The following is a 27857-nucleotide window of genomic DNA, read 5'->3' as shown; positions in this document are numbered from 1 at the left end:
AGTTCCTTTATGAAGTTCTTCCATTTTCATTGTCTTCCTTGTCACATTACTCCAGTTCAATTTCTCCTGCGTAGAGAGTGATGAGCAGGATTGCGGTAAACCCTGTGAGCAAGCCAGCATTTTGAATCAGGAAAAAAACCAGATCTGTTTTTCTTCCAGTTACTTTTTCTCTCAACATGTCGTTCATCTCTGGGAACTGGAGTTGCCATGGGAATAAAAACCACAAAAAGGAGGGAAAAAATTTACAGTAGGTAAGTCTTGCCATCTAGTGGTAGAATAGCATGTTAGTATATTCAATTTATAAAATGCATTCATTTTTATTTTATGGTGGGGTTTTGGGGGGTTTTTTTGTACATTACTGGTAAGAATAGATTCGATTTCTAAGTTCCAAAAGGACTTAATGATTTGGGGATACACCCATCTTGGATAGTAGGGCCAAACAATTACAATTACTTCACCAAGACATGGATAAGAAAAAAGAAGCTATGCTTTACTTCTAAACCTCTATTCTTAGATTTGGGGACTTCTTCATCTCTCCATCTTAGTCAGGAAACATTTTATTGGTTTGTGTAGCAAATTTAATTAATAATCATCTCTTTTGGGTCAGCCTATTACGAGTGAAAAGTTAAGATGAAGTTCAGGTCTAGCTGCAAAACTTGGTAAGTCGCAATGTTATGTAGTTGGAAAAAATAAAGCTTTCCTTGTAGACCTTTCATTACCCAGCTAAGTAACGTCAACAGTGCAGGGTATGTTCCCTGTTTATATACAGTAACTTGCCCTTCCATTCCATTTCCTTCTTTGAATGGAGCATTGTTTTCTACTTGATTGTTGTCTAGTGTTAATCCCTTCTTATCTAGCTGTTGGATGCTGGCGATTGTGTTTATACAACATTATCAAAAAGTGCCTGACCACTCAACCTACTGCTGCGCAACCAATACAATATAGGAAAAGAATAATATTACCTTATGTCACAAGTATCTCAGAAACAAACAACAAGCAACAGACTATTGTAACCACGTAACTTCATAGTAGCACACAAACCAACTAAAGTCCTCTAAAACATAAATAAACCAAAAGGCTTAATAGCCCAAAAAGAAAGAAGTCATCTGCAACAAATTGTAACATACACTCTAAGGACTGTAATAGCTATTATGTAAGACAGACAGACAGAAGATTATCTATGAACAACAACTGGCAGTCAGAAAATACAATGGAAATTCCTTAATCTCACAACACATGAACAGACTCAATCACAACTGGGAAACTGGGAATATCTCAAAACAAGTTAAATCTAAAAATAACATTCCTTCCTAGGGCTAACAGAAAGTGACTGACCCAGAGTAACCCAGTTGGCTTTGTGCCTAAGGTAGGACTCGAACTCATGGCCTTCAATGGCCTTAACCACTATACAAATTGTTTCTTTCTGCTTATTTACCAACAATTAATCTGGATTATGTCTTGATTATTTTTTGCATGAGTATTTCTAGATCTTGACGGAGATTGATATCTGTTTTAACTAAAAGTATTGATCTGTTGAACTGTTGTCCCACTAGCAGTAGAAATACAGTAGATGCTTTATGTACTTGGCAGCAAACAAATGAAGACAATTCTCATTCCTTGCTGCAATTAGTAAAGATAAGATTTTTTTTTAGACTCAGGTTTGGTCAATCTAAGGCTTCATCCAACTCCCAGAAGAATATTTCTCCAAAGATCTTACCTAACCAAGGATGGGAAACAAAAGCATCTTGGACCATAGACAAAAAGAAAAGAATTCAGAAGTAAGTCAGCCACAAACTGTAGCTATTGTATAGGGCATACATTTAGAATCAATTTTAGAATGCATTTTTACAGGCTGCCTAACTGTAACAGGCAAAGACATCAGACCAACAACTTTACTAATGCTTTACATATCTTATGTAAGAGTTTTAATGTGCAGAAAAGTTTCTTATGGAGGAACATGCAAAAGTATGAGACCATACAATCTCTGTTTTGACCCAAAGTACTATCACTTCAGCTGATAGATTCCCTTGAGCAATGAGATCAGTTCACTATGATTACCTAAGAGAAATGGTAAGAAAGAGAGAAAACAAAGAACTCTTACAAATCCTACCTGTTTCTAGACAGAGAAGAATAAAGTGAGGTTCAGCAATAAATCAGCGTTCTGTATTGATCATTCACACATATTATTACATTTGGCTCAGACATAGTTCCAGTCTAGAGACCTAAAGATAGAGAGATTTGAAAGGTAGATAGAAAAACCTATCACCTACTGTGCCATAAGCAGGCTTTCAAACTGGGTTTACATCATGTAAGATAGAAAGACATTAGAGAAAATAGCTTTAATATCCAAGCTTGCTCTTTGCTCTTGGTAAAGATGAGAAACAGCTCATAAAATATACCCAGCTACCATATTTCCACTTTTTTTCTGAACTACGCCTTACTCATTGTAACCCAAGAAATGAGGCACAAACATCTCCTAGAATTCACTGTGCCAGCTATGATTATAGATGTGATCTATCCATGTCTTTCTCTCTAAATGGGTGGGATTACATACTATATCTCTACGAATAATTGCACATAGCTTTATTAAATTCTCTGTATTTTTAATACATCGATCTTTCTGGTTTCAGAATTTGCACCACCAGAAGGATTTACATGACACGCAGTCCCTGAATACTTAAGTACTCCAAAAGTTGTGAATAAATTGTAATGCATAATTTGATAAAATAAGAAAAATATTACATACATAGGAAGTAGTTGTCGTAATGGCATTTTAATTAATTAATTTTTACTTAGCCATCTTTGTTTGTTTGCTTTTGTCCTAGACATACCGAATGTTTTGAAATGAAAATTGCTAGGATGCCACCACAGGCAAGATGGTGGTAAATTCTAGAACTATAGCTCTCGAATCCCACACAGACTAAATACTAAATCCATATACTTCCCCTCATTTCTCTCAAGTTTTTCAAGCCATTGGCCGCAGGTACACATGCAGAACTAGTCAATCTTCCATATAGAGCAGGGGTCTCCAACCTTGGCAACTTTAAGCCTGACGGACTTCAACTCCCAGAACTACTACTAGCTTTGCTAGCTGGGGAATTCTGGGAGTTGAAGTCCGCCAGGCTTAAAGTTGCCAAGATTGGAGACCCCTGATATAGAGTTTTCAGGTGCAGCGGGGAGAACAGCTGTTTTTAGAATTAAGCAAAAAAGGCCAAGATACAAGTTCCTTACTTTGTCTCATATTTCACCCTAGATTTAGAATGACTTTATGAAATTAAATATCATGCTGGATGACATCCAATATGCCCATCTTGGAAAAAAGTAGCATGAACTAATTGCCATTTCAATGTCCTAGTTTCACACTAATAGTACTGGTATTGTGGTTTCTCTTAACACTGTCTCACAAATATTAGTCTCTCATAATCATGCATCGTAATAATGCTAATGGTTAAGTCCATTTGTACTACAGTAGACTATAAATATTGTTAAGTAGCTAGATGGGTAGATAAGATGTAGCAGAAACTTACCATATCTGCAAGGGAGATGTATAGAAACATGCCTCCAGCTACTGCAAAAATGATGTTTGGAGCGAAGTTGTTGCCTACAATTATGCCAAAAACTAGGCCAATATAACAAGAGCATGCTGATAAAAAATTGAAAAACAAGGCCTGCCTTGTGCTCATTCCTGCATTAAGAAGGATGACAAAATCCCCTAAAAAAAGAAATGTATGACATTATCAGTATGTAACACAGTTATGATTTATACTTTCTCCAAGATAAATCAAAATACAAAGAGACAGTTTGGTGTAATCCTTTAAAGGCACCCTTAGTACAGGATGACTTTGAGCCAGTCGTTCTATCATTCCTAGAATGGGAAGTTGAAAAAGTCTATCTATCAATCTCCAGGACCAGCATGATGAATTATAGTCTGTAACCTTCAGTGGAGAGGCTTCCATCTTGCAGTAGATTGATTCAGGATGATAATAATTCAAAATGGACTGATAAGATGTATATGAAATGTATCAGGAAACTATCATTTCCCCATTTAAATATAAAATATTTATGGATTATGTCTTGCTTAATGAGAAATTTTCTAGGACAGCTTACCCCAGTATTGATGCCCTTAGAGTTGGAATGCACTTCCAGATTCCTGAATCACTATGATTAAAAGTTGAAAGCCATAACTATGGTAGCTTCTTTGGTTCTAGAAGTCTGCCTCAGCTACATACCTTAAACTTTGAAATGATGTAAAACCAGGGGTGAAATGCTCCCGGTTCAGACCGGATCGGGCAATCCAGTAGCGATTGTGGCAGGTGGTTTGGAGAACTGGTAGCGATGTGGCGCGAGGCTCCGCCCACCCACCTGGGTGTCGTTACTTCCTGGTTTTAACCAGGAAGTAATGTGTTTTTTACCCTCTGCGCATGCACAGAAGGTTTTGTGCCTGCGCAGAGGGTCTACGCACACATGTGACACACGTGCACCCAAGCACTTCCGAACTGATAAGGAAGGTAAGTAAATTTCCCCCCTGGGTAAAACACATTACCTAATTCATGAGGAAACTCTTCACACAAGATTGCTATAGATGTGCTAATTCCCTGAAGTAGGGAAAGTGTGAAAGAAGCTCCAATGGCTAATCCATCAATGAAGTTGTGCAAAGCATCGCTTAATGTGATCATCCAGGCAATTGTACCAATCTCAGATAGGGCAGGCCCTTTCAAACACTTGCATGAACTACTTTGCATTTCTTCTTTCTGCAACAACAACAAAAAAAAGAAAGTTACATCAAATACTAAGTCACTGTAAGAAAGCAAAGGATCATATAGCAATAGCATTTAGACTTATATACCGCTTCACAGTGCTTTATAGCTCTCTCTGTAGATTTAAACTGCACATTTACTGAGAAATAAGACATGGAATCCAAAGTACAAGTAGTTCTCATTTAAAAACTGGTAGCTTAGCTACCATTCAAAGTTATGACATACTGTCTCCCCTTACAATCCAGTTCCGGAGTTCCCACAATGGTGTGTGTACACACATACTGATCACATGACCATATTTCAGATGCTCACCTTTACAGCATTCCATGGTCATGTGATCATGATTTACATTTTTTTTCCCAGTTGGTTTTCTGACCAAAAAAACCCATAAAAACAAATGGATTCATTTAACAATCACAGTGTTTACTTAAGTACCACCACAAAAATCTCATAAAATCAGTCAACTGCATGGGTATTGACTTAGGACTGTCACAACATAATGGAGGTTCTGGGCTCCATTACAGTCACTCGAGGATTACCTATAATCATTTTCCACATACAGCAAATATTTCAATTCAAGCACAGAACCATGACGTCAAATTCACTTTTGATCTATATCACAGTTCTTCTGTTTTCTCTGCAGTAAGCTGTCCAAATGAAGTGAATTATCTAAAGAAGTGCAAAAGAGGATGGACCCAGGTTTCCAATGCTTTTAGCAATAGCAATAGCACTTATATACCACTTCATAGTGATTTTACAGCCCTCTCTAAGCGGTTTACAGAGTCAGCATATTGCCCCTGATAATCTGGGTCCTCATTTTACCCACCTCGGAAGGATGGAAGGCTGAGTCAACCTTGAGCCGCTAAGATTTGAACTGCTGAACTGCAGCTAGCAGTCAACTGAAGTAGCCTGCAGTACTGACTCTTACCATTCGCCACTTCGGCTCTTAATATCCAATGTTTTATACATTTGGTTCAGAAGACCATAATGCCTTGGATTCATCTTCTAACAAGCTTATCACAGACACCTCTTTGCAAATTTTTTAAATGGGTATTAGATAATACATCAAATAATACATTTTCCTTTAAAAAGCAGCTGAGCTACAGAATAGTTAATCAATTAAAAGTGGACAGAAATTAGGTTGATGGACCAGGATTAATTTTCAGCAATAAGATAGGATTCTTTTAAGCATTTGATGCTGTGGCAATTTTTCTGAAAGAATTATATTTCATATTGTTAACAGTCGGAGAGAGTCTTTCCAAGCAGAAGGGGCATTTGGAGATGAAGACACCATATTTTATTTTTTTGGTCAGCCAATTAAATCTTGTCTATCTAGAACCTGACAGGACTATTTAAGACTTCACATAGCTTAATAAACCAAACAACAAAGATAGCTCTTCCTCTGGGACTCTGAATTCAGGGTCAGCACAATTGTTAAACAGAAGATATTGTTCACCTATTAATCATGCCACCTAACTTCAATAGGAAAAGTCTGGACTCCCAGGACACAGGTTTTACTTTAAGTAAACAGATTAACAAAGGAAAGAATACTCTTCACTAATTCATATGATTTAGGGGTGGTTAAATTGGAAAAAAAACCTCCTATATCAATTTAAATAAATAATCCATTACATTTTTAAAATGTGGTAAGATTATTGAATGGAATGGAATGGAATGGAATGGAATGGAATGGAATGGAATGGAATGGAATGGAATGGAATAGAATAGAATGGAATAGAATAGAATAGAATAGAATAGAATAGAATAGAATAGAATAGAATAGAATAGAATTCTTTATTGGCCAAGTGTGATAGGACACACAAGGAATTTGTCTTTGGTGTATATGCACTCAGTGTACGTAAGGAGAATAAAATACATTCATCAAGAATAAAAAGATACAACACTTAGTGATAGTCAAGGTTACTAATAAGCTATCAAATCATACTAGGAAACAAATAAAAAAATATAATTGAAAGATACAAGCAACATGGTTATAGTAATGTGGGAAGAGATAGATAATAGTAAGGAAGAGAAGAATAATAGTAATACAGTCTTAGTAAATTATTTGACTGTGTTGTGGGAATTAGTTGTTAAGAGAGTGATGGCATTCAGGAAAAATAATAATAAATTAATAAAATAAATAGTAGTTTATTTATAAAAAAACAAATAGTAATTAATAATAAATAATAATTAATAAAAATAAATAGTAGTTTATTTATAGCAATGGTATGATTATGATAAGTCACCCAATCAACCAGATATGGATTTGATGGCCACACTGGATTTGATATTTTTATCCTCCTATCAAGCCCAAACCTAAAAAAAAACAACCCCAAAATCTTGCCTGGCCTGCAGCTGCCTTGCAAAGAGCCAGGCTGGGTGTGCCTCATCAATAGTTGGAGGAAGAAGGCAGCAGAGGTCATCTGGGGGTGGCAAAGGCAGTGAAGCACAGGTTGGTAAGACTGACAGAGTGCAGGTGGCCAAAAGGGCAGAGGCTGATGGGGCAGGGGAGAAAGGCAGAAGGGAGGAGTTGAAGTGCCCTGCAGTCATAAATGCAAGTCGGATATCAAGCACATAAATGTTGATTGTGTGATCATGGGAGCCCTACAACTTCAGTGACTGGTGTAAGAACAATTCGTTTAGTACCACTGCAATTTTGAATTGTCACATAGGTCCTTAACCTAAGGACTACCTATATGCATTTTTAGCAAACATTTTATTACTATATTTTTTACTGTGGAGGAACTGCACTGAAAAATTTGAATAATTTCAAATACTATCTAAATTTCAGTCGATGCATTGGAAATACAAAATTAGGTAAAATGCAAACTATTTTTTTTTTACCATTGACTAATATGGCTCTCTTCTGCCAACCTAGCAGTTCGAAAGCATGTAAAAAATGCAAGTAGAAAAATAGGGACCACCTTTGGTGGGAAGGTAACAGCGTTCCGTGCATCTCTGGCGTTTAGTCATGCTGGCCACATGACCACAGAGACGTCTTCAGACAGTGCTGGCTCTTTGGCTTCGAAACAGAGATGAGCACCGCCCCCTAAAGTCGGGAATGACTAGCACATATGTGCGAGGGGAACCTTTACCTTTATCTTTAATATGGCTCTATTCTGACAATGAAATTCCCAGAGACGCCATTTAAAGAACAATTTCAACATTTCAAAAATTACAGTCAATTTTCTCATCAAAATAAACAGAAAAATTAAATGATGTCTGACGTAATTTCCCACTGAATTCTTTTTTTCTTTAATCTTCTCAACTTTCAGTAATTAACAGGAAGGATCCTGAAAGAACTGTTAGAGCAGAAATTTTCTAGCCACCAGAAGTGGCTAACCAATAATAAATAATAAAAAAAGCTTTATTAATAATATTAAATAATAATATCTGTGTATTAAACAATAACAGGTCCTTAGGAAGGATTTGATACGTAGATAAAAATGCCAGCTGTAGTCTAAACATTTGTATGGCTATAAAAATAATATTTACCGCAATACTAATAACACCCTCAAACATCTACCTATCCCTAATCCTAGAGGAGGACTTCATAAATGGATGAAAATGTCAAATCCAGTGTAAATATCTGGCTGACTGTATGGCCAACCATAAAATTTCTTAACACTATTTTTGTTTTAAGGCAGAAGGGAAAGTTTACAATACTATCCTTTTTTAACCAAATCAAACATTAAAGCTTTCCAGTCTGAGCAACCACGAATCTTGTATAAACATTACACAAGATGTTAAAGGTTACAGTTTCAACTATGAATGGAATTCAATTTTACGTGACTGCTGGAGATATTGACAGAGAGCTAAACTAACAGTTCACAAACCTAAAAGAAAGAGAAAGGATACTACCCAAAAGTTTAATTTTATCATTGTATTAACAGGACTTGCCTAAAGTCAAACAGGGTACCTTAAAGTCAATGTTTAAAGTCAAAGATAATCTTATGAATCTGCAGATTTCCCCAATGTAATCTAGTGCCAGCTTCCTGGTGATGCCTAATATTGCTATATAACTATATATGCCTTGGTCAAATGCAGAACCAACTTCAGGGGAAAGTTTTATGGGCAAACCCAGAAAAGAGAATCCACCCCAACAGACTATTACCTCCATTTTGCATGACATACTCAAAGAGATTATGTTTCTCAATTTATGTGTCTTACATGTTCCATTGGGTGGAACTTGGGATATCATTGCCAATGACATCAGATTCTTGGAATCAGTACTGGCCAAGCCCAGCCTTTTCCTGAACATCTGCCAGCCCCTGTCTATTTAACTATGTAGTGTAGTATATTCAGTAGGCAGGAAGGCTGTGATGAACTATGAACATATGAACCAATTTATAACAAAGTTGAAAAAGATATGAGTTGGTAAAGTGCAAAGGTTAATAAGAAAGCAAAAAATATATAAGAAGGGATAAAGTAAATGTACAACTTAATTGTAAGAAATATTTATATATGGTATAAACAAACACAATTTTTTCTCTTTGTTTCTCTGTGTGCACACACACACGTATATACTGAGTGGTTAATAATGTTGGGGTGGACGATGAACTCAAGGTCAGTTTTAAAACTATTGTCAACAAAGAAAAGATCAGCAATTAGCTCTTTTCTGGAAATGCTGTGATAAACTGGCAAGACAGGTTCATTCATACCTGTCCAGAGATCACACTGACATTATCAAAACCCAAGTTTCCATTAGCTTCTGCAACAGCTGGATTTGCATAGCACATGGTTCCATTAACTGGTTTGATTGATTCTACAGGAGCAGCAGGAGCAGAACAATCTTGAGGAAGTTTCAGTTCTTGAGGCTCAAAATGACTGTGGCCCATCTATAGAGAACCAGATGAAAACAATTCAGGAAGGAATCAATGGACTTTATGAAAATATAAGTTTAGAAATAGAATAAATGATAGATAGATAGATAGATAGATAGATAGATAGATAGATAGATAGATGGATGGATGGATGGATGGATGGATGGATGGATGGATGGATGGATGGATGGACGGACGGACGGACGGACGGACGGACGGACGGACGGATGGATGGATGGATGGGCGGGCGGTCGGGCAGGCAGGCAAACAGACAGACGATAGATAGATAGATAGATAGATAGATAGATAGATAGATAGATAGATAGACAGACAGACAGACAGACGAGAAAGAGAGAGAGACCTTGTCTAAATGCACTTTGTTCCAATGAAAATAGCTGGTTGTTATACTACAAATATAAATGTACAGTAAATATATCTTAATGTGAGAAATTTGGCATTTTTATCCAGAAGTGCACATCTTGAGTCTGAGGAATACATGTGACTCTTAAAAGCCTTATGTACAATCCTCAGGACCCTCCAAAAGTTACCACACAATTGTTGTTTTTAATGGGACAAAAAGGAAAACTATTCAATACCCGGCAAAGAATCACATCATCTATTTAATGTATGTGATTAAATGTTAATGAAATATAATCATAAATTAAATCCAATTTAGCGCTTGACCTGGCCCATTTATTTATTTATTTTTGAACATGTGTGGTTAGCATAGAAGTGTAACATTAACACTGTAGATCAGAGATGAGATTGTCTTTTCAACCTACATTTCACACATGTCAATGGCATTTCTCTTCTAATCTCATTCTGGCTGGAGAGAAAGTCCTGGCTTCCACTCAGTCTTTTGCTTCTCTACAATGAACTGAATTGTGTGAGATCTGTTGTCTGATGTGGTCTTTGGTTAAAACACTGCATCAGTTTTTTTCGCTATTTTCGCTATTTTTGTTAAATAAATATAATCATCTTTAGCAGTGAAAACAGCACACACCTCTACATCCCTTTAATTCAATTCTGCTACCCAACTCACTTGACTATAGGTCTTCAATATCATTTTAAGAATTCTTTCCACAAAGAATAAGATGTAGAATCCACCAAAAATTGCAACTGCTTTTTCAACGTAGTTATCTTCTTTGGGATCAAATCCAAATGCCTAGAACAAAAATATTGATAATAATTCCATGTCATTTGATATTTCTGTATTCTTTTTAAGGCGGCTTTTTTTTTTCATTACAGTATTCACTTTTTCATCATATTCATGCAGTAAATTTAATCCAAATTTACTTGATATTGTAACTGACCTAAATTAAAGGTTGCCTGTTCTATATTTAAATGTCTACTCCAAACTGGCTTATTTTTTAAATCAATCTTGCAAAATAATTAATCCACAAAATGTACAGGTGGGTCAGAATGAATGCTGAACATGGTAATTTGCATGGAAATAAATTGCAGTAGGCAACTCTTATTCCATTTCACCTCTCCAGTGGACTGCCAAACACTGGGGAAATCAGGAGATTCAGGCAGTTCAAATGAGTATAGAGATTTATTGCAAGGTTAAGCTGCCTACAAGAATCTGAACTATTAACAGTCAAGAGAAATTAGCGGGAGTTAAGAAAGGAATTCAAGGTGGGCTGGACTTAGATCCCTTGTGGGCATGGACTCTTGACTGATAACGTGTTTGATCCCTCCCTCAGGCTCAGTCTGGTCATCTCCTACATCAGGGGTGTCAAACTCAAGGCCCACAAGCCACATCCGGCTTACAAGGTGCTTAGATCTGGCCCGCGGGGCCACCCTGGAAACAGTGAGGGACAGTGCCTCTGCCAGTGAAAACTGGCCCCCAAGCTCTGTTTCCAGCTGTGATGGCCTCCTGCAACCCTCTGCCAGCGAAAAAAGAGCTCGGGAAGGCCGTGTGCGGACAGAGGGTTACAGGAGGCCACCATAGCTGGAAACGGAGCTCGGGAGGGCCGTGTGCGGACAGAGGGTTGCAGGAGGCCACCATAGCTGGAAACGGAGCTTAGGAGGGCCGTGTGCGGACAGAGGGTTACAGGAGGCCACCATAGCTGGAAACAGAGCTCGGGAGGGCCGTGTGCGGACAGTGGGTTGCAGGAGGTCACCGTAGCTGGAAATGGAGCTCAGGAGCCTATTTTCGCTGGCAGAATGCTCGGGCTGCCACAGGCGCCCCGACATGAGTGACATTGAGCAGGCCATGCCTACTCTGGTCACACCCACCCTACCCCCTGAGGTCAAACACAACCCTGATGCAGCTCTCAATGAAATCGAGTTTAACACCGCTGTCCTACATGAACTCTATTCATCCAACATGCTTAACCAGTTCAGCAACTAACCCAATTAATTTTCCTTACCAGTGGTTCTGGCAACAAACATCATCATTTGAGGAATAAAAAAAAATCACTTCCTCTTTCCATGAAGTACCCGAACAATCCTGTCAAAGCTTCATGATATCAACAACCTCTTTTCCATTGGCAGACAACCATAGACATGACTCGGTGACTGTAGTTAATCAATGCTTTCATTTCTATTTGCCAGGCTCTTGCTAATAGGCATATAATATTAGCATGTTCTCCCTTTCACTTCCTGTTAGACTGGTAATTTATCTTTCTTAGATGGGGAATAGTGGTACAAATCTAACCTATTTCCTTGAAACAGTTTGTGGTTTTGGGAAATGGGGAAGAAAGGGAATGTTTGCAATATTTGGAATATTGCATTCAGTTTTGGTCGCCACGATGTAAAAAAGATATTGAGACTCTAGAAAGAGTGCAGAGAAGAGCAACAAAGATGATTAGGGGACTGGAGGCTAAAACATATGAAGAACAGTTGCAGGAACTGGGTATGTCTAGTTTGATGAAGAGAAGGACTAGGGGAGACATGATAGCGGTATTCCAATATCTCAGGGGTTGCCACAAAGAAGAGGGAGCAAAGGTATTCTCCAGAGCACCTGAGGGTAGAACAAGAAGCAAGGGGTGGAAACTAATCAAGGAGAGAAGCAATTTAGAACTAAGGAGAAATTTCCTGACAGTTAGAACAATTAATAAGTGGAACAACTTGCCTGCAGAAGTTGTGAATGCCCCAACACCGGAAATTTTAAAGAAGATGTTGGATAACCATTTGTCTGAAGTGGTGTAGGGTTTCCTGCCTGGGCAGGGGGTTGGACTAGAAGACCTCCAAGGTCCCTTCCAACTCTGTTATTCTATTCTATTCTATTCTATTCTATTCTATTCTATTCTATTCTATTCTATTCTATTCTATTCTATTCTATTCTATTAAGAGCATCTTTCCGGATGTTCAGTCTTAAGGGAAAACATAGAATATGGTTATATTCCCACCATTTTTGTTTACCTTTTCCTTACCTCTGGAATAAGTTGAAAAATTGCATTAGAGAAGAGCGTTCCAATGGCCAAACCTACAAAGTAGGTTAAAAACTTAGGGAAATAGTCCTTCTTTAAAAGAGGTGTTAAAACCAATCCAAGGAGTGACGCAAGGCTGATTATAGTTACAGCAAGGAACCCAAAGCCCCAAACTGTAAAAAGCAAAAAAAAAAATAAAAATGATACAGTAAAATATGTATTAGTTGTATTAAACCAACAAAGTCCTTCTTGGTGATTCATTGTATAGGGAACTCATTTGGCAGGAAAAAAATAAGTTTATCCATCTAGTTGAAAAACAGCTGAAGATCTAACATTCAAGATAAGATATACTTAAATCCAAGGATTTGCTGAGATTATTTGACTAGGAACAACATATAAATATGAGTCCCATAGGTGATGCAGGCAGTAAAAAAGCTGATTAGATAAATGAATAATAAAATATGCTAAATTGCACACGGCAACACACTAAAAATGCTAAATATGGGATTTTTCATGTTTATGATCACTATTTCCATTCTTGAACCATAGATTCCCACAATAACTTCAAATTAATTTCTTCCTTTCCCTTGACATTTTCTATTGTGCTAGATTTCTCGTCAGCTAAAATTACAGTAGTTAAAAATAACAAAAAAACAACAACAAGGCAGAAAAATGGTGACCTGACTAAAATGCACCTGACAGATGCAACAGAAAGTTTTTTATTCTTTTTAACTGCTTTTTAACATTGCTGTTTTTATTCATATCTTTAAAGAAAATAAAAAGAGAAAATGAACAAAAATAAGAAACAAAAGAGGATGCAAAGATATACAGATAGCCCTCAACTTACAACAGTTCATTTAATCACCATTCAAAGTTACGAACCACTGAAAAAAGTGACTTATGACCATTTTTCACACTTAGGACTGTTGCAACATCCCCATCGCCACATGATCAAAATTCAGATGCTTGGCAACTGACTCATATTTATGACAGTTGCCAGGTTCCAGCATCATGTGATCCCTTTTTAACCTTTTGACCAGTGGTGAAATGTAAAATTTGTTACTACCGGTTCTGTGGGCAGAGCTTGGTGGGGGGTAATATGACTGAGTGGGCATGGCCAAATTTTTTTTTTTTTTTACTTTTAAAACCATTTTTTCTACAAGCTCTTCGGCTGAAGAGGTTGTAAAAAAATGCTTTTAAAAGCTTCTGACGATCTGACTTGCCTGATCGGCAGAGACTTTTCTTTTTTTTTTTTAAAGCCTCTGACGATCCCAGCTGACCTGCCTGATCGGCAGAGGCTTTTCTTTTTTTCTAAAGCCTCTGACAATCCCAGCTGGCTTGCCTAATCGGCAAAGGCTTTGTTTTTACTTTTAAAAGCATTTTTTCAGCTGAAGAGGTTGTAGAAAAAATGCTTTTAAAAATAAAATAAAAAGCCTCTGATGATTGCGCAGCTCAGCTGGGCATGGGGGTGGGGAAGGATTTTTGCTACCGGTTCTCCGAATCACCCGCCGCCATCACTACTGGATCATGTGATCTGGTCCGAACTGGGAGCATTTCACCCCTGCTTTTGACAAGCAAAATCAAATGGGGAAACCAGATTCACTTAACAACTGTGTTACTAACTTAGCAACTTCAGTGATTCACTTAACAACAGTGGCAAGAAAGGTCGTAAAATGGAGGAAAACTCACTTATGTCGCACTCAGCAACAGAAATGTTGGGCTCAGTTGTGCTCATAAGTCAAGGACTACTGGTAATATTGGTAATTATTGGCACGAAAATTATAGAACTTGTACAGTTAGGGCTCAATATATCATTGTTGAAGAATTAACCATAAAACAAAATGTGCTGTTTTTAACAATAAGGAAAAAAATTTTAGAGATTTTTTTTATTCCTGAGTGTCAAACTCTCCATTATTTTGTTATTTAAAGACACTAAAAAAAAAGAAAAAGATACTGCTAAAAGCATTAGAGGTGAATATGTAGTTTCTAACAACCTCTTTGTTGTATCCTGACTTATTTACAATATTTATAAATATGGTAAATTTCATGTGTTTCTGATTTTAGTTCTTTGGTCAACTCTTTTTTCCCTTATAAAACGTACTCTGTGGTTGTTAGTTGCGAAGTCGTGTCCGACCCATTGCCATCCCATGGACAAAGTTCCTCCAGGCCTTCTTCTCCTCTACCATCCTCTGGAGTCCATTTAAGTTCATGCTGACTGCTTCAGTGACTCCATCCAGCCACCTCATTCTCTGCCGTCCCCTTCTTCTTTTGCCCTCAATTGTTCCCAGCATTAGGCACTTCTCTCGTGAGTCCTTCCTTCTCATTAGGTTGCCAAAGTATTTGAGTTTCATCTTCAGGATCTGGCCTTCTAAAGAACAGTCAGGGTTGATCTCCTCTAAGACTGACTGGTTTGATCGCCTTGCAGTCCAAGGGACTCGCATACTCTACATGCTTAAATTTTCCTTGCCTTTTGCCTTAATCAGAAGCAAGTTTGATTAAAATCCTAGATGTTGAAGGTCAAACTAGACAAGACTTCGTTACACAGTTTGTACTGAGATGAATTTGTGTTTATCCAATAACTACTTCAGGATATTCTGATTTCTTTGGCAAATGGCAAGATGGCAGCCTATATTTTTCAATCTCTGTATTTTCTACCTGAAGCAACTTCTTTATCCTGCATTACTACATACCAGTTCTAAAAATATGTCAAAGCTGATGTTGACTGGGGATATTGCACCCACTGTCTCAATAACAATTGGTACCACAACTGATATCTTCCAAACTTTGGCAATCTCTATTTACTCATCTTTGCAATCTTTTCCACTTCCTTATCTTCCACATTACCATCCCTTTGAATAGCTACGTTAATACACCAAACATTGTTCTTTTCAATATCAACAGTATCTGGTGTGTGTTATATTATAGGCATAAATTGGTATGAATTTAAAATTCCCTAACATTTTTACTTTGTCATGTGATTTTTATCTGTGATTTGATGTTTCCAATGACGCATATTGACTGTGAATCCATACTTTTAAACATAAATGGTAGTGTAACATCTTCTCAACTCATAATTATTTTTGTCATCTGAGTTATTTTGTTACATCCAGTTACTATATAATGAACTGTTTTAACTGGCCCAAATGGAATTTACTACTTGAGGTCTTTTCTCATTTTACTTTGATAACTTTGGTGCATAGCATTCTTCTTAGACTAAAAAAAAAAAAGCATTGCTTCTGTTTTCTTTTTTAATGTAACATTCTTAATAGTGCTGTTCAATTTTTCTTCAATACCTTTCAGAAAATACCCATGGAGTGCTTTGGTATTTTCAAATATCATATTCAAGCTATTGCTTTTTATAGTCTAGTTTAGATTCCATTTCTGTAAATTGCCTTTCTTTCAGAGATTCTTTTGATAACTTTTCTCTATTTGTTTTGATGATTGTCCCCTATGATTTGGTTTATCTGTAAAAGTCCTTGCTCACCAGTCTTTCTTGAAAGAGATATAATCTATTGACATCATTATACATAGGAGGCACTATTTACAGTTATCAATATTCTAGTTTGCTAGCTAAGACCATGAATTTCCTTCTAAGTTCAAACAAAATTCCTGCACTAGGCCAGCTTTTATGCAATTGGTGTTTAAGTTTAAAATGTTTTGCAACAATGCCTTTCTAATAATATCTGCTGAGAAGATACAAGACTTAGTCTTACGTGTATTAGAAGCACAAGCAGATGATATTTGACAACTAAGGGACACAGCAACATTTTGTTATTATCACAATATAAAAATTTAATTCGATCATTATCGGAGTTGATATAATAAAATTATCATGAAATATCAGTTAATAGTGAAAACTGGCAGCCAACATTATGCCACTGTAGCTGTAGAAACATTGATATTTTTTGTAGAAGTACATAACTAGAAAAAAAATAAACTAGATTCTAAATGGAGAATTACCTTCTGTAGGAGATGGCTTGGAACTACCTTTGGGACCAGATTTTTCACAGGGGTGAAAAATCACTTGTTGTAAGACAGCAGGGCATATTGTAGAGAAGGAGGATTCCATTATACTGGTCCTGTTTGATATTCCATACAGAGAAAAAATATCTTCAGAAGACATGCACTAAAAGAGAATGAAAAAACCTATGTTAGTTTGACAAAGAAAATGAATGCACTTACAGCAGAGAGATGCAAAACATTTTAGATTCGATTGTCATCAACTCATAAAAGATTACCTTTAGAATGCATCTGAGGAGAAAATTCTCATTATACTTCTCAGTCTCCTTCTGGAAGGATCTAGGAACCTTGGCAACCTCAAATTTTATTTTAATTATAGCTTTTAATGTGAATCTTAAATATTTGCAAGGTAACCTTTCCTTGAACCTGATCCACCCTACCATTCTCTGCAAATATGGAAAATCAAGATACCAGAGTACGAGACATGAGCACAGCCTCTAGATTCTCAATGCAGGCATCTCAGCCATACATTATTCCATTCATTATTAATTTTTGTTCATTCCAGTTGTACACCGCTCAATCTAGAATGACTCATGTTACCCGCTTGCTGCTTGCTCCTATGCAGAAAACAATGGCACAGTTTGAAAGGTGCACTTCATCATGATCACATCACAACCCCATGAAGTCACGGGAGGTCATGTTGTAGGCTAAGGCTGCTGCAGTTTGGATGCCAAACAAGGAATGGATAATAAAAGCTAGATTGAACACCATTAGCAAAACTGTATTGATCAATTCCATATACTTACACAGAGATCTGCCATGATGGGTGAAAGTGGCAGTAGAAGTGAGCCATCACAAGTCCATTTGCAGTGGGTTGCTTTTGTCGGCCAAGTTGTGTAGCCTACAATCCCTCCCCTTTCCCTTAGTGAGGTTCCTTAGATAGGTTTTTAGAGAAAATAAATCAGGAAATGGCTACAGAGTTTCAGCAAAGGAAGGTTATAGATTACCTACAACTGGTGTACTACTAAGTATAAGGCAAAAGCAGAAAATAATTATCCAGTTGGGATCAGGCCAAAAAGCTCTTTATCATTAGGTTTGCACAAAGCAAAGAGAGCGTCGAGATTCTCAGTCATCCAGGTCAAGATTGTCCCAAAGATGCTTTTTTTTTTTTAATTGAAAAGTTTTACAGAAAAAAAGATTTTTTCCCCAATATTCCCCGCACCCTTTTCCCTCTCCCCCACCACCCCCACACCCCTTCCCTGCATCCCACCCTCCCCCCCAGACTTCCCAGAGCAAAATACAGGGTATTTCAGTTAACAATCATAAGCTAAATTAATATATCTATCTTTAGACTACAAAATCCCCCCCTGAAACCTTAACTCCACTATAGATAATATGATACTTCTAAAACTTAACATTCATTCATAAGCTATTTGATATTTTCTTGTCTGATACTTATTTTGAATATAATCAATCCATCTTCTCCATTCCGATATGTATCTTTCTTGTGTATAGTCCTTCAAATACGCTGAAATTTTCGCCATTTCCGCTAAATTCGTTACTTTCAGTGTCCACTCTTCAATAGTAGGCAAAGAGTCCTTCTTCCAGTATTGCGCTACCAACAGCCTAGCTGCTGATATTAAATTTAAAATCAGTTTGGTCTCTAATGCTGTACAATCCATAGTTATACCCAATAAAAACAATTGCGGAGTAAATTTCAACCTTTTTTTCAAGATGTTCTGCATCACCCACCAAATTTTTATCCAAAATGCTTTGATTTTCTTACAAGTCCACCATATATGATAATAAGTTGCATCGTCACATTCACATCTCCAACATTTAGCTTGCAAATTTGGGTACACACATGATAATTTTTTAGGCTCTAAATGCCATCTATAAAACATTTTATAAAAATTTTGTCTTAGGTTTTGTGCTTGTGTAAATTTAACATTTCTAATCCAAATCTTTTCCCATGTTTCTATCATCACTGGTTCCTGAAAGTTTTGTGCCCATTTTATCATACAATCTTTAACCAATTCCGTTTCTGAATCTATTTCCAGTAATGCATTATACAACCTTTTAATATGCGTTTGACTTTGATCTCTAATCTGTTTTACCAAGTTTTCCTCATTTTGCATAACACCAATTTTTTGATCTTCCCTCCATCCCAAAGATGCTTTTTCAAAAGGCAACTGGATTGCTTTTCCTTGAAGACGTTTCGTTTCTTGGATGAGAAGCAAAACGTCTTCAAGGAAAAACAAAGTCCAGTTGCCTTTTGAAAAAGCACCTTTGGAATAAAGTCAGTGTCTGTGGTTTTAGGGGGGGAAGTGAGGAAGAGATTACTTTGACTAAGCAAAGTTTTGTGGGCTGGGTTGAAAATGCAGTTCATTCACAGTTTAGGCCATGTCTCTCTTTTCTTTCATTCCTGTGTTTAAGAAATATTTTTGCACAGTTGACAAGCAGATGAACACAGGAACTTGTTCTGAAATGAATGACTTTCACTGGATCAACACTTTCAAAAAGACATGAATAAGAAAGAGATATAATTAAGTGATATATAGAAGCACATTCCAGTGTTTGCTTGACCTGGGAGCAAAAATCAGTAATTGAAATCCTGTGCATTTCTGCTCCTAATATTTCATAAACATGTTGTATTTCTGGAGACAAGATATCATTCAAATGTGCTTGAATTGTGCCATGCTTCGTCTTTTACAGTTTCACACAGATTGTGTTAATACTATGGATGGTTTTGTTCTGAAGCTTTATGAAACAAACTAATACTTTTCTCTGAAAAACTTGAATTGCTACATATTTATATTATGAAATCCTATAATCATTCAATTATAATTTGAAAGCATTCAGGTAGTAGTTATTTAATCTCTGAAACAGAATATGTGGCAAAATTGATGTGTTTGGTTAGAGAAAAGGCAATATCTACGTTTACTGGTTATTGGAAACACCTTATGGAATTTTTACACACACACACACACACACACACACACACACACACACACTAGCTGGATACCTGTGCTCCGCTACAAAACTATGTGATCAGGCTTGATAAATCGACACAGCTTGAAAATTAATGAGTAGTTATGATCAGCCCCCTCTCCCTTCTCTCTCTCAGGCTTGCCCCACAGAGGCATCTCCTATCTTATCCCCTTCTCTCCCTCAGTCTAACTCCTTAGCATCAGAGCGTTTTTCAGGTGGGGAGGGGGAGTAGAATGTCTAAACTCCCAGCCCGCAGGCCGGATGTGCTGGCCACACCCACACCCACACCCAAGTGGCAGTTCTTTTTCAGGTGAGGAGAGGGAGTAGAACATCTAACCCCTTAGAATCAGAGCGTGTTAATAATAATATAAGAAATACTAAATGATCTGATGGTCATTTTGAAAAATCCTTTCTTAGCGAGCACCTAGAAGCCAAGAGGAACATGTATGCCAAATTACAAGTTTGTAGGCTTTACAAATTTGTGGAGATTTCGTGATGATGAGTGAGCCAATTGGGCTTATTATCAGTGGATGTCTTATTTTGGGGAAAACAGGGTGTATGTATGTATGTATGTATATATGTATATATATATATATATATATATATATATATATATATATATATATATATATATGTTTGTTCTACTTATTTTCTTTTTGCACTTTTAGACAGGGTGGATAAAAATCAATGATTTTTTTTTAATCAAAAACTCTGATTTTTTTTAATTTAAATCGGATTTTTTTTATTTTTGTCAAATTTATTTTAATAAAATGCTTTTGGAGTAAAAATCTATCTAAAGATAGTTTTCTATTTAAGATACATTAATAATTTAGTTTATTCAGCATGAAATGGAGCTTAGTTATGTAGCATGAGGCTGTATATTCTGCAATATTGGGACTGTCAGTGAGTCAACAGCAGGACAGAGGAGGAGCTGTGCTGCAGGACAGAGATGACAGTTGCTCTTTCAAAATTATGATTTAAATCGAGATGATTTAAATCAAGCCTTTTTACTAGTGATTTAAATTGTGATTTAAATCAAATCCACCCTGCTTTTAGTTTTTTCTTTTATTTCTCCCTTTTTCTTCTTTGTTGTTCTATTTTAATTTGTATTAATTCTTATTATTATTGTTAAAACTTTCAATAAAATTATGTGCCGTATTTTCCGGCGTATAAGACGACTGGGTGTATAAGACGACCCCCTACTTTTCCTGTTAAAATATAGAGTTTGCCCTATACTCGCCGTATAAGAGTACCCCTCTTCCAACGCACACCAAGCCTGCTTGGATTGGGTGGGTCAGCTCTCCCTGCCTGCCCAGCCCTCCCTGTCTCCAAGACGATCCGAGCGGTGGTACGCAATGTGATACTGCCGGTATGAGAAAACCACTGAAAGCAGGGAGAGGGGGCTGCTCCAGGAGCGGCTGGCCAGGATGCAGCGCACGGTGGCTCAGCTTGAGGACACCTGTCCCTGAAGCTGGAGAAGGACAGCTTCTCCAGTCCGGCTCGGAAGTAAGTTTCAGCACGCCGTATACCAGCTTATAAGACGACACCCGGCATATAAAACGACCCCTGACTTTTGAGAAGATTTTCATGTGTTAAAAAGTCATCTTATATGCCGGAAAATATGGTATATTTAAAAAAAAGGAAACAAGTTCCCCCCTCCTTTGTTTGAGCCTGGAATGACGGATAAATTATTTCTGCCATTACTCCAAAGTTAGTAGTCGGGGCATGACTAGCTGCCAAAGCAATATATATTTCAATGTTTGTGCCCTGTCAATCTAGTTACTGTACAAGGTAATTGCCTGACCTTTGGCCACAGTGTCACCTGCAGTCAGTAATCACAATAAAAAGATAACTTGTGATAGGAATACAGTAGAGTGTTTTTCCAAGGAAATTGTTCAGATGCAATTTAGCTCTGCATATGAAATTGACTCAAGGTCAAAACTCTACAATACTCTTCCTGGTCTATACTTAATTACTGATCAATATCTATAAATTCTGTCTTGACTCTTATGTCTTCTAAGCATGCAGTTTCCCCTCTCCTCTTGCACTTCCTGAATCCCTTCTAATTTTTCTTCAAATAGAAAGAAAATGGCTGCAATTTAAGAAACTTGGTTTACATAGGAAAATACCCGGTTGAAGAAAAATACATACAAAACCTATGATAAGAGAAGAAAGCAAATACTTAGCCCCTCTACGGGGAGGGAACATATGGTAAGGGTGTGGCTAATTGATGAGGACAAATCAGTCCGAAATAGATCTATATTAGTCTCCCAATAGGCAGCAGAATGCATGCTTGCTCTCTGAAGAAGCCTAGGATAGTGGATGTGATTTCACTGAGCTATGGCTGCAATTTGAGAAACTTGGTTTACATCGGAAAATACCCGGTTGAAGAAAAATACATACAAAACCAAATATGCAGTAATATATAAACAAATATGCAATAACATCAATCATATTATAACATATATTATCTTCCATTATAGTATTGATTATATAACCGTCACAAATATTTACTCATCTGTTTTTCTTTCTCCTATAAACTATATTTCACCTAATTCCACTCCTCTAACTTCAATATCTGTCATTTAACCATTTATAGAATGGTTTCATGTTATGAAATAGTCTGAATCTTTTTTTCCTTTAATTTTTAGGGTTAACTTATCCATCTCTGCACATTCCAGAATTGTTATGTGACTGTAATTTACAAGATTTTGTCAGAAACTGGCATTTCCTTCCAGTTTCTGGCAAACAAAATGCCTATTGCAGAGAACAATTTCACTTAATAACCATGGTATTTGCATTATAACCTCCATGTTTGTTTTATAAGTGCTGTGTTTGCTTAACAACCACCACAAAAAAGGTTGTAAAATCAGGCATGGTTACTTATGACTGGCACAATTTACAACCTTAATTTCAGCGTCAATTATGGTCATTAGTTGAGGACTACCTATAGGCTTTCAATGACCGCTATTCTAATGACCCATTGTACTTAATTATATAACAGTTTTATTGTCATTAAATATACTTATGATATGTGATATTCTACAAAAAAACAAAAAATTAAAACAAATAAAACTGGTTCATATTCCATACTCTATCAAACAGTGGTATATAAATAATTCAAAAATAACAAGAATAATGTCATATTTACTTCTTCATATAAAGGGAGGTATAAATAAGCTATTTTCCTGAATCATCTGGCTTATATATTGACGTATGTTCCAATTTACATATTCACCAACCACCAATACTGACGTATGTTTCAATTTATATATTCACCAACAATTACCTTGTAATTTCCCAAATAGTATTTAAAAACCATGCTGACAAAGCATCTATTACTATGTCCTTGACTACAATAAATATTATCTTTAAAGCACTATTTGATATAGGGACAGATCAGATAAGACAGATTTATGAATTTATGGAATTTGCTAGAGTTTATATTTTATATATGAAGCAATAAACCGCTGCCGTTTTAGCCTTTCATTGTTTGCATTATTTCTGTTGTGATAAGTATTCTGTTTTCTTTTTATTGTTGTGAATTGCACTGATATTTATATTGAAGGAAACACTGAAGAGAACAACATGGATAAATAGCATTTATAACATAATTATAGAAACCCAGATTGCAAGTTGTAGATATAACTTTTGGATGGTCTACTTAAAAAAAAAAAAACAGTCGATAGAAGTACCACATGAAAAAAAGTCTAACATTTTCTTCTTTGCAATACAATGCATTTTACCAATACAACTCACCTATCCATTATACTACCAGGTTAAGCTTAGATTGAGCCTATCACAAAGAGACAAATTAAAAAGCTGAAATAGCTTTCTGCCCCATGTGATGAAAACTATCTTGTATAAAGTAATTGCTGCTGCTGTTGTTTAATTTCTGAATGTTCCTCCTCGACCAATAGCAGTTTGGGTGGATTATTGCATGCCTGGCGTTTACTTCCAAAATGAATGTGGCCCTTAATTATTTCTACACAGAAACATTTCACAACAGGTATTCTCTGACTTTCTTCTCCTCCCTACTTTTCTTGCTTGTTAACATTTCTTTTGGGAGGGAGGGGGTTATGCTGTATACAAAATGCTGTGATACCTCAATGCATAAGGACAATACTACTAGCTTGAGAGCTAGAGCATGGCCTAATACCAGTGGTGGGTTTCAAATTTTTTTACTACCGGTTCTGTGGGAGTGGCTTGGTGGGCGTGGCATGGCTTGGTGGGCGTGGCTTGGTGGTCATGGCAGGGGAGATACTGCAAAATCTCCATTCCCACCCCACTCCATGGGAAGGATACTGTAAAATCTCCATTCCCTCCCCACTCCAGGGGAAGGTTACTGCAAAATCCCCATTTCCTCCCAATCAGCTGGGACTCATGAGGCAGAAAATAGATGGGGGTGGGGCCAGTCAGAATTTTTACTACCAATTTTCCAAACTACTCAAAATTTCCGCTACCGGTTCTCCAGAACTGGTCAGAACCTGCTGAAACCTACCTCTGCCTAATATGTAAATAATGGCCAGATATATACATTTAATTTCTTCCAGAATTTTGGGACTACAACTCCCATCGTCCACATTGCAGACTAACGAGGGAGAGCAAAATTTGGTGAGGGAGATATGAGTGATATGTATGTGTTGTGCCTAGAGGGCCCCAAGATGAGAAGATTCTAAATGCAGTGGTAGAGAAACACACAATTCAGTGCAGAGCACAAACATAGAGAATAGCAAAGAGATGACAGAGTCAATCTTTCCATATTATTTAAAGGAAAAAAACAGTAAGACTCAAGCCTATTCTGATGAAATTATTATTTATAATAATATATAATTATTATATAATTATAGTTATATAACAATATTCAAACTAAAGCCTAAACTGATGTAATTATAATGAGCACATAATTGGATTTATTTCATCTGGTAGGTACACTCAAACTTTCTAAGTGTGTGAAACTTTTCTACAACATACATTCCCAATCAATAAAGGAGAGTATTTGTAGCTCAGAGTTGAAATGAGGAGGGCTTGGTGCTCTCTCTGAGTTTGGTTGTTTTCTTTGAAATGTCTCATTACCCACACTAGGTAACATTATTAGTTTTAGTCTCACTTCCTCCATCATTTGAGTAAGACTCTAAGATATTAGATCTTCTGTGTATGTGTAAAGCATGGCCTATGGCACTAAACCATAATTCTATCTTCATATGTATTCCATACCATAATAATGCTAACTCCCTAATGAGCTACAATTTGTGTGTGATATCTTTTCATATCTTATTTATTGAAGAAAGGGAATGTCACCACTGTCCAAAACCAGATTTCTCTCCATGGATACATGTGGCTGTTTGCACTGGCTCTAAACTTTACTTTTATTCTGAAAAATTGCTTCATTTAAAAAGCTTTACTTTTTTCTTCCACTAGTGACTCAATATTTTCACAAAATCCAGGAAAAGAAGGACAGATTAGCTGCACACTATATTCTAACAGATAGCATTAGAAGTTGCCTATACTAAAGCATGTTCAATTATTGTGTATACAATATTTAATACTGAAGATATAAATTGGTCTTCCTAAATCTAACATTCTCCAGTTTCGGTGATTTGCACCACTGGCTGAAAAAATTCTCATAGTTGCAGTCCAATACAGGGCACAACTATATTCAGACATAATTCCAAACCAAGCCAGCTAGGTATCTTTAACCCAGAATAAAGTCAGCCAATTTAGTAGTCAGCCAATTTAAGATGCACCAAAAATAACAGAATTCAGCCTGAAAGTAAACGCACTACCCATAATTGAGCTTGCAGTTTATTTGAATTGAGAATACTAAATGTTGCATGAGGTAAGCCTCCTTAGGAGCCAAGACATCCTGGGCAAAAAAATACACAGGATATATAACGAGACTGGCTATATGGCTTGTTTTTGTTAACTTAGATGGGTTAACAATATTATATAAAAGGTACAGGTTCCCCTCGCACATATGTGCTAGTCGTTCCCGACTCTAGGGGGCGGTCCTCATCTCCGTTTCAAAGTCAAAGAGCCAGCGCTGTCAGAAGACGTCTCCATGGTCATGTGGCCAGCATGACTAAACACCAAAAGCGCACAGAACGCTGTTACCTTCCCACCAAAGGTGGTCCCTATTTTTCTACTTGCATTTTTTACATGCTTTCGAACTACTAGGTTGGCAGAAGCTGGGACAAATAACAGGAGCTCACCCACACATTATGCGGCTTTGTACCGCTGAACTGCCGACCTTTCGATCGACAAGCTCAACGTCTTAGCCACTGAGTCACCGCGTCCCTAACAACATATAATATTGTAAACGTGTAACAATATAATAATAACTTTTTTGTCATTGTACGTGTATACACAGTATACCCATACAACGAAATTCACTTAACACCCAAAGACCAGTATGCTTATTGTTGTTAACAATATGGGATGTTAACTGCTCACAAACCAGCGTTCCCCAACAACACATACTTGCTATGATTGCTACTAAGATTTCCACCATCAAAAGTCCTTCTGCTTGTATGGTAGAACATTCTGCCATTGTCATGACCACTAAAGTTAGAGCTGCAATAAAACGAGCCGGTGTGGTCAGTGGATCCCAATTCTTAAACTTTGCCAGTTCATCCTCCCAATCACAGAGTGGAGGAGGTGGGGGGGAAGAAAGAATAAAAATACTGTAAATACTGTAACTCTGTGGGGGCACCTGCCATCTGGAATGAGCTCCCGCCGGAGATACGGAGGATTCCGGATTTACGCACCTTCCGCCGTGCCCTCAAGACCTTTTTATTTCAACAGGCTGGCCTGGCCTAACTTCCCTTTTAATTGTAAATTTTAAATTTGTTTTAAAATATTAGGGGTTTTTAATTTCTTTTGGGCCAAATTATTTAATGGGTTTTTATATTGTCTTTTAAATTTTGTAGTTTGTGTGTTTTTATCTTTTTGGCTGTTCACCACCCTGAGTCCTTCGGGAGTAGGGCGGTATATAAATCCAAAAATAAAATAAAATAAATAAAAATAAAAATGGAGGGAGCTATGAAAAGTCTATTTTCCACCTTATCTGTAGCCTTTGACCTTTTCAGCCTTTGACTAAAATTCTTCAAAAAGAAAAAAAAAAGGAAGAAATTCCTAAGGAAAACCAAATCGAGACTTCGGGCCGCTACTCCTCTCTTCCCTAAACTTGGAAGCAGAAACCGAGAAGGCTTGGGTGGAGTTTCGAGCGCCAGGGATGCAGGGCAAAGGGCGGGAATGTCTCCCTACCTGGTTGAAGCGCAGATGCTCCAGCGATCCCGGGGCCAAGAACTCGCTCTGTTTCTGCCGGGCGCCCAACATCTGCAACATCCGGCCCACCTGCTCGCTCGAGAGGCTCCGGTTCCTTCCGAAGACGGCGAAGAGATCCTGAGCGAAGTGCCCTCCGACCGACGGGGACGCCGTCGCCGTGGCTGCTGCTGCTGTTGATGCTGCTTCTTGGGCGCCGGTCGAAATGAAGACGCCAAGGACCAGAGCCGAGACGGCGGCCAGGAGCGTCCGAGCCACGAGGGGAGACATCGCCGGCAAACGCGAAGGGAAGGCGAAGGAACGGAGCGGTGAAACCAACCAGCCGAAGAAGTGCGCCGTGCCTTTGGGGCGGGAGTGAGCTTTCCTCGGGCACTCAGACGTCGGCACCGTTGCAGGTGGAGGCCGTTTCCTTCCCTCCCTCTTGGGCAGGGACAAGGGCCCTTCCCCGGACGTTCCCCAAATCCTATCCCGGAAGGGTGTAGGTAGGAGAAGCTGGCTCAGCCCAAAATCCCTTCACTTCAGTCCCGAGGATGACAAGCCCACGCAGCTCTTCCTGTGACAGGAGAGGGAAAAGACCAAGGGCAGAGAAAGTGTCAGAAAGCCGTCTTAACCCCAATCCTACAAGGCCCCTTCCAACTCTGTTAATCTGTATCTATCTGGTTGCC

General features: G+C 37.6%; 1 protein-coding gene across 1 annotated transcript; it reads right to left on the bottom strand.

Moving 5' to 3' along the window:
• Window positions 1-27462, bottom strand: SLC39A8 (solute carrier family 39 member 8). The gene is made up of 8 exons (XM_070948701.1): window positions 27175-27462; window positions 16918-17083; window positions 12961-13130; window positions 10623-10745; window positions 9419-9595; window positions 4544-4751; window positions 3528-3712; window positions 1-196 (listed from the first exon to the last, which is right to left on the bottom strand). The coding sequence occupies exons 1-8, from the start codon at window positions 27460-27462 to the stop codon at window positions 47-49; spliced, it is 1467 nt and encodes a 488-aa protein (XP_070804802.1). The 3' UTR covers window positions 1-46.
• Between the last annotated feature and the right edge of the window lie 395 nt (window positions 27463-27857).

The sequence above is a fragment of the Pituophis catenifer genome, unplaced genomic scaffold (genome assembly GCF_029215685.1).
Source record: "Pituophis catenifer annectens isolate HBS135680 unplaced genomic scaffold, rPitCat1.0.hap2 SCAF_8, whole genome shotgun sequence".
Lineage (NCBI taxonomy): Eukaryota > Metazoa > Chordata > Lepidosauria > Squamata > Colubridae > Pituophis > Pituophis catenifer.
This window is presented reverse-complemented; position numbering and strand designations above follow the sequence as displayed.

Coding starts and splice junctions, on each gene's coding strand:
- SLC39A8 (XM_070948701.1), bottom strand. CDS start 27,462: ATGTCTCCCCTCGTGGCTCGGACGCTCCTGGCCGCCGTCTCGGCTCTG. Junction 13,131..16,917: donor CAAGCCATCTCCTACAGAAG/GTAATTCTCCAT, acceptor TGCTTTTTACAG/TTTGGGGCTTTGGGTTCCTT. Junction 9,596..10,622: donor TATTGAAGACCTATAGTCAA/GTGAGTTGGGTA, acceptor GGTTCTCTATAG/ATGGGCCACAGTCATTTTGA.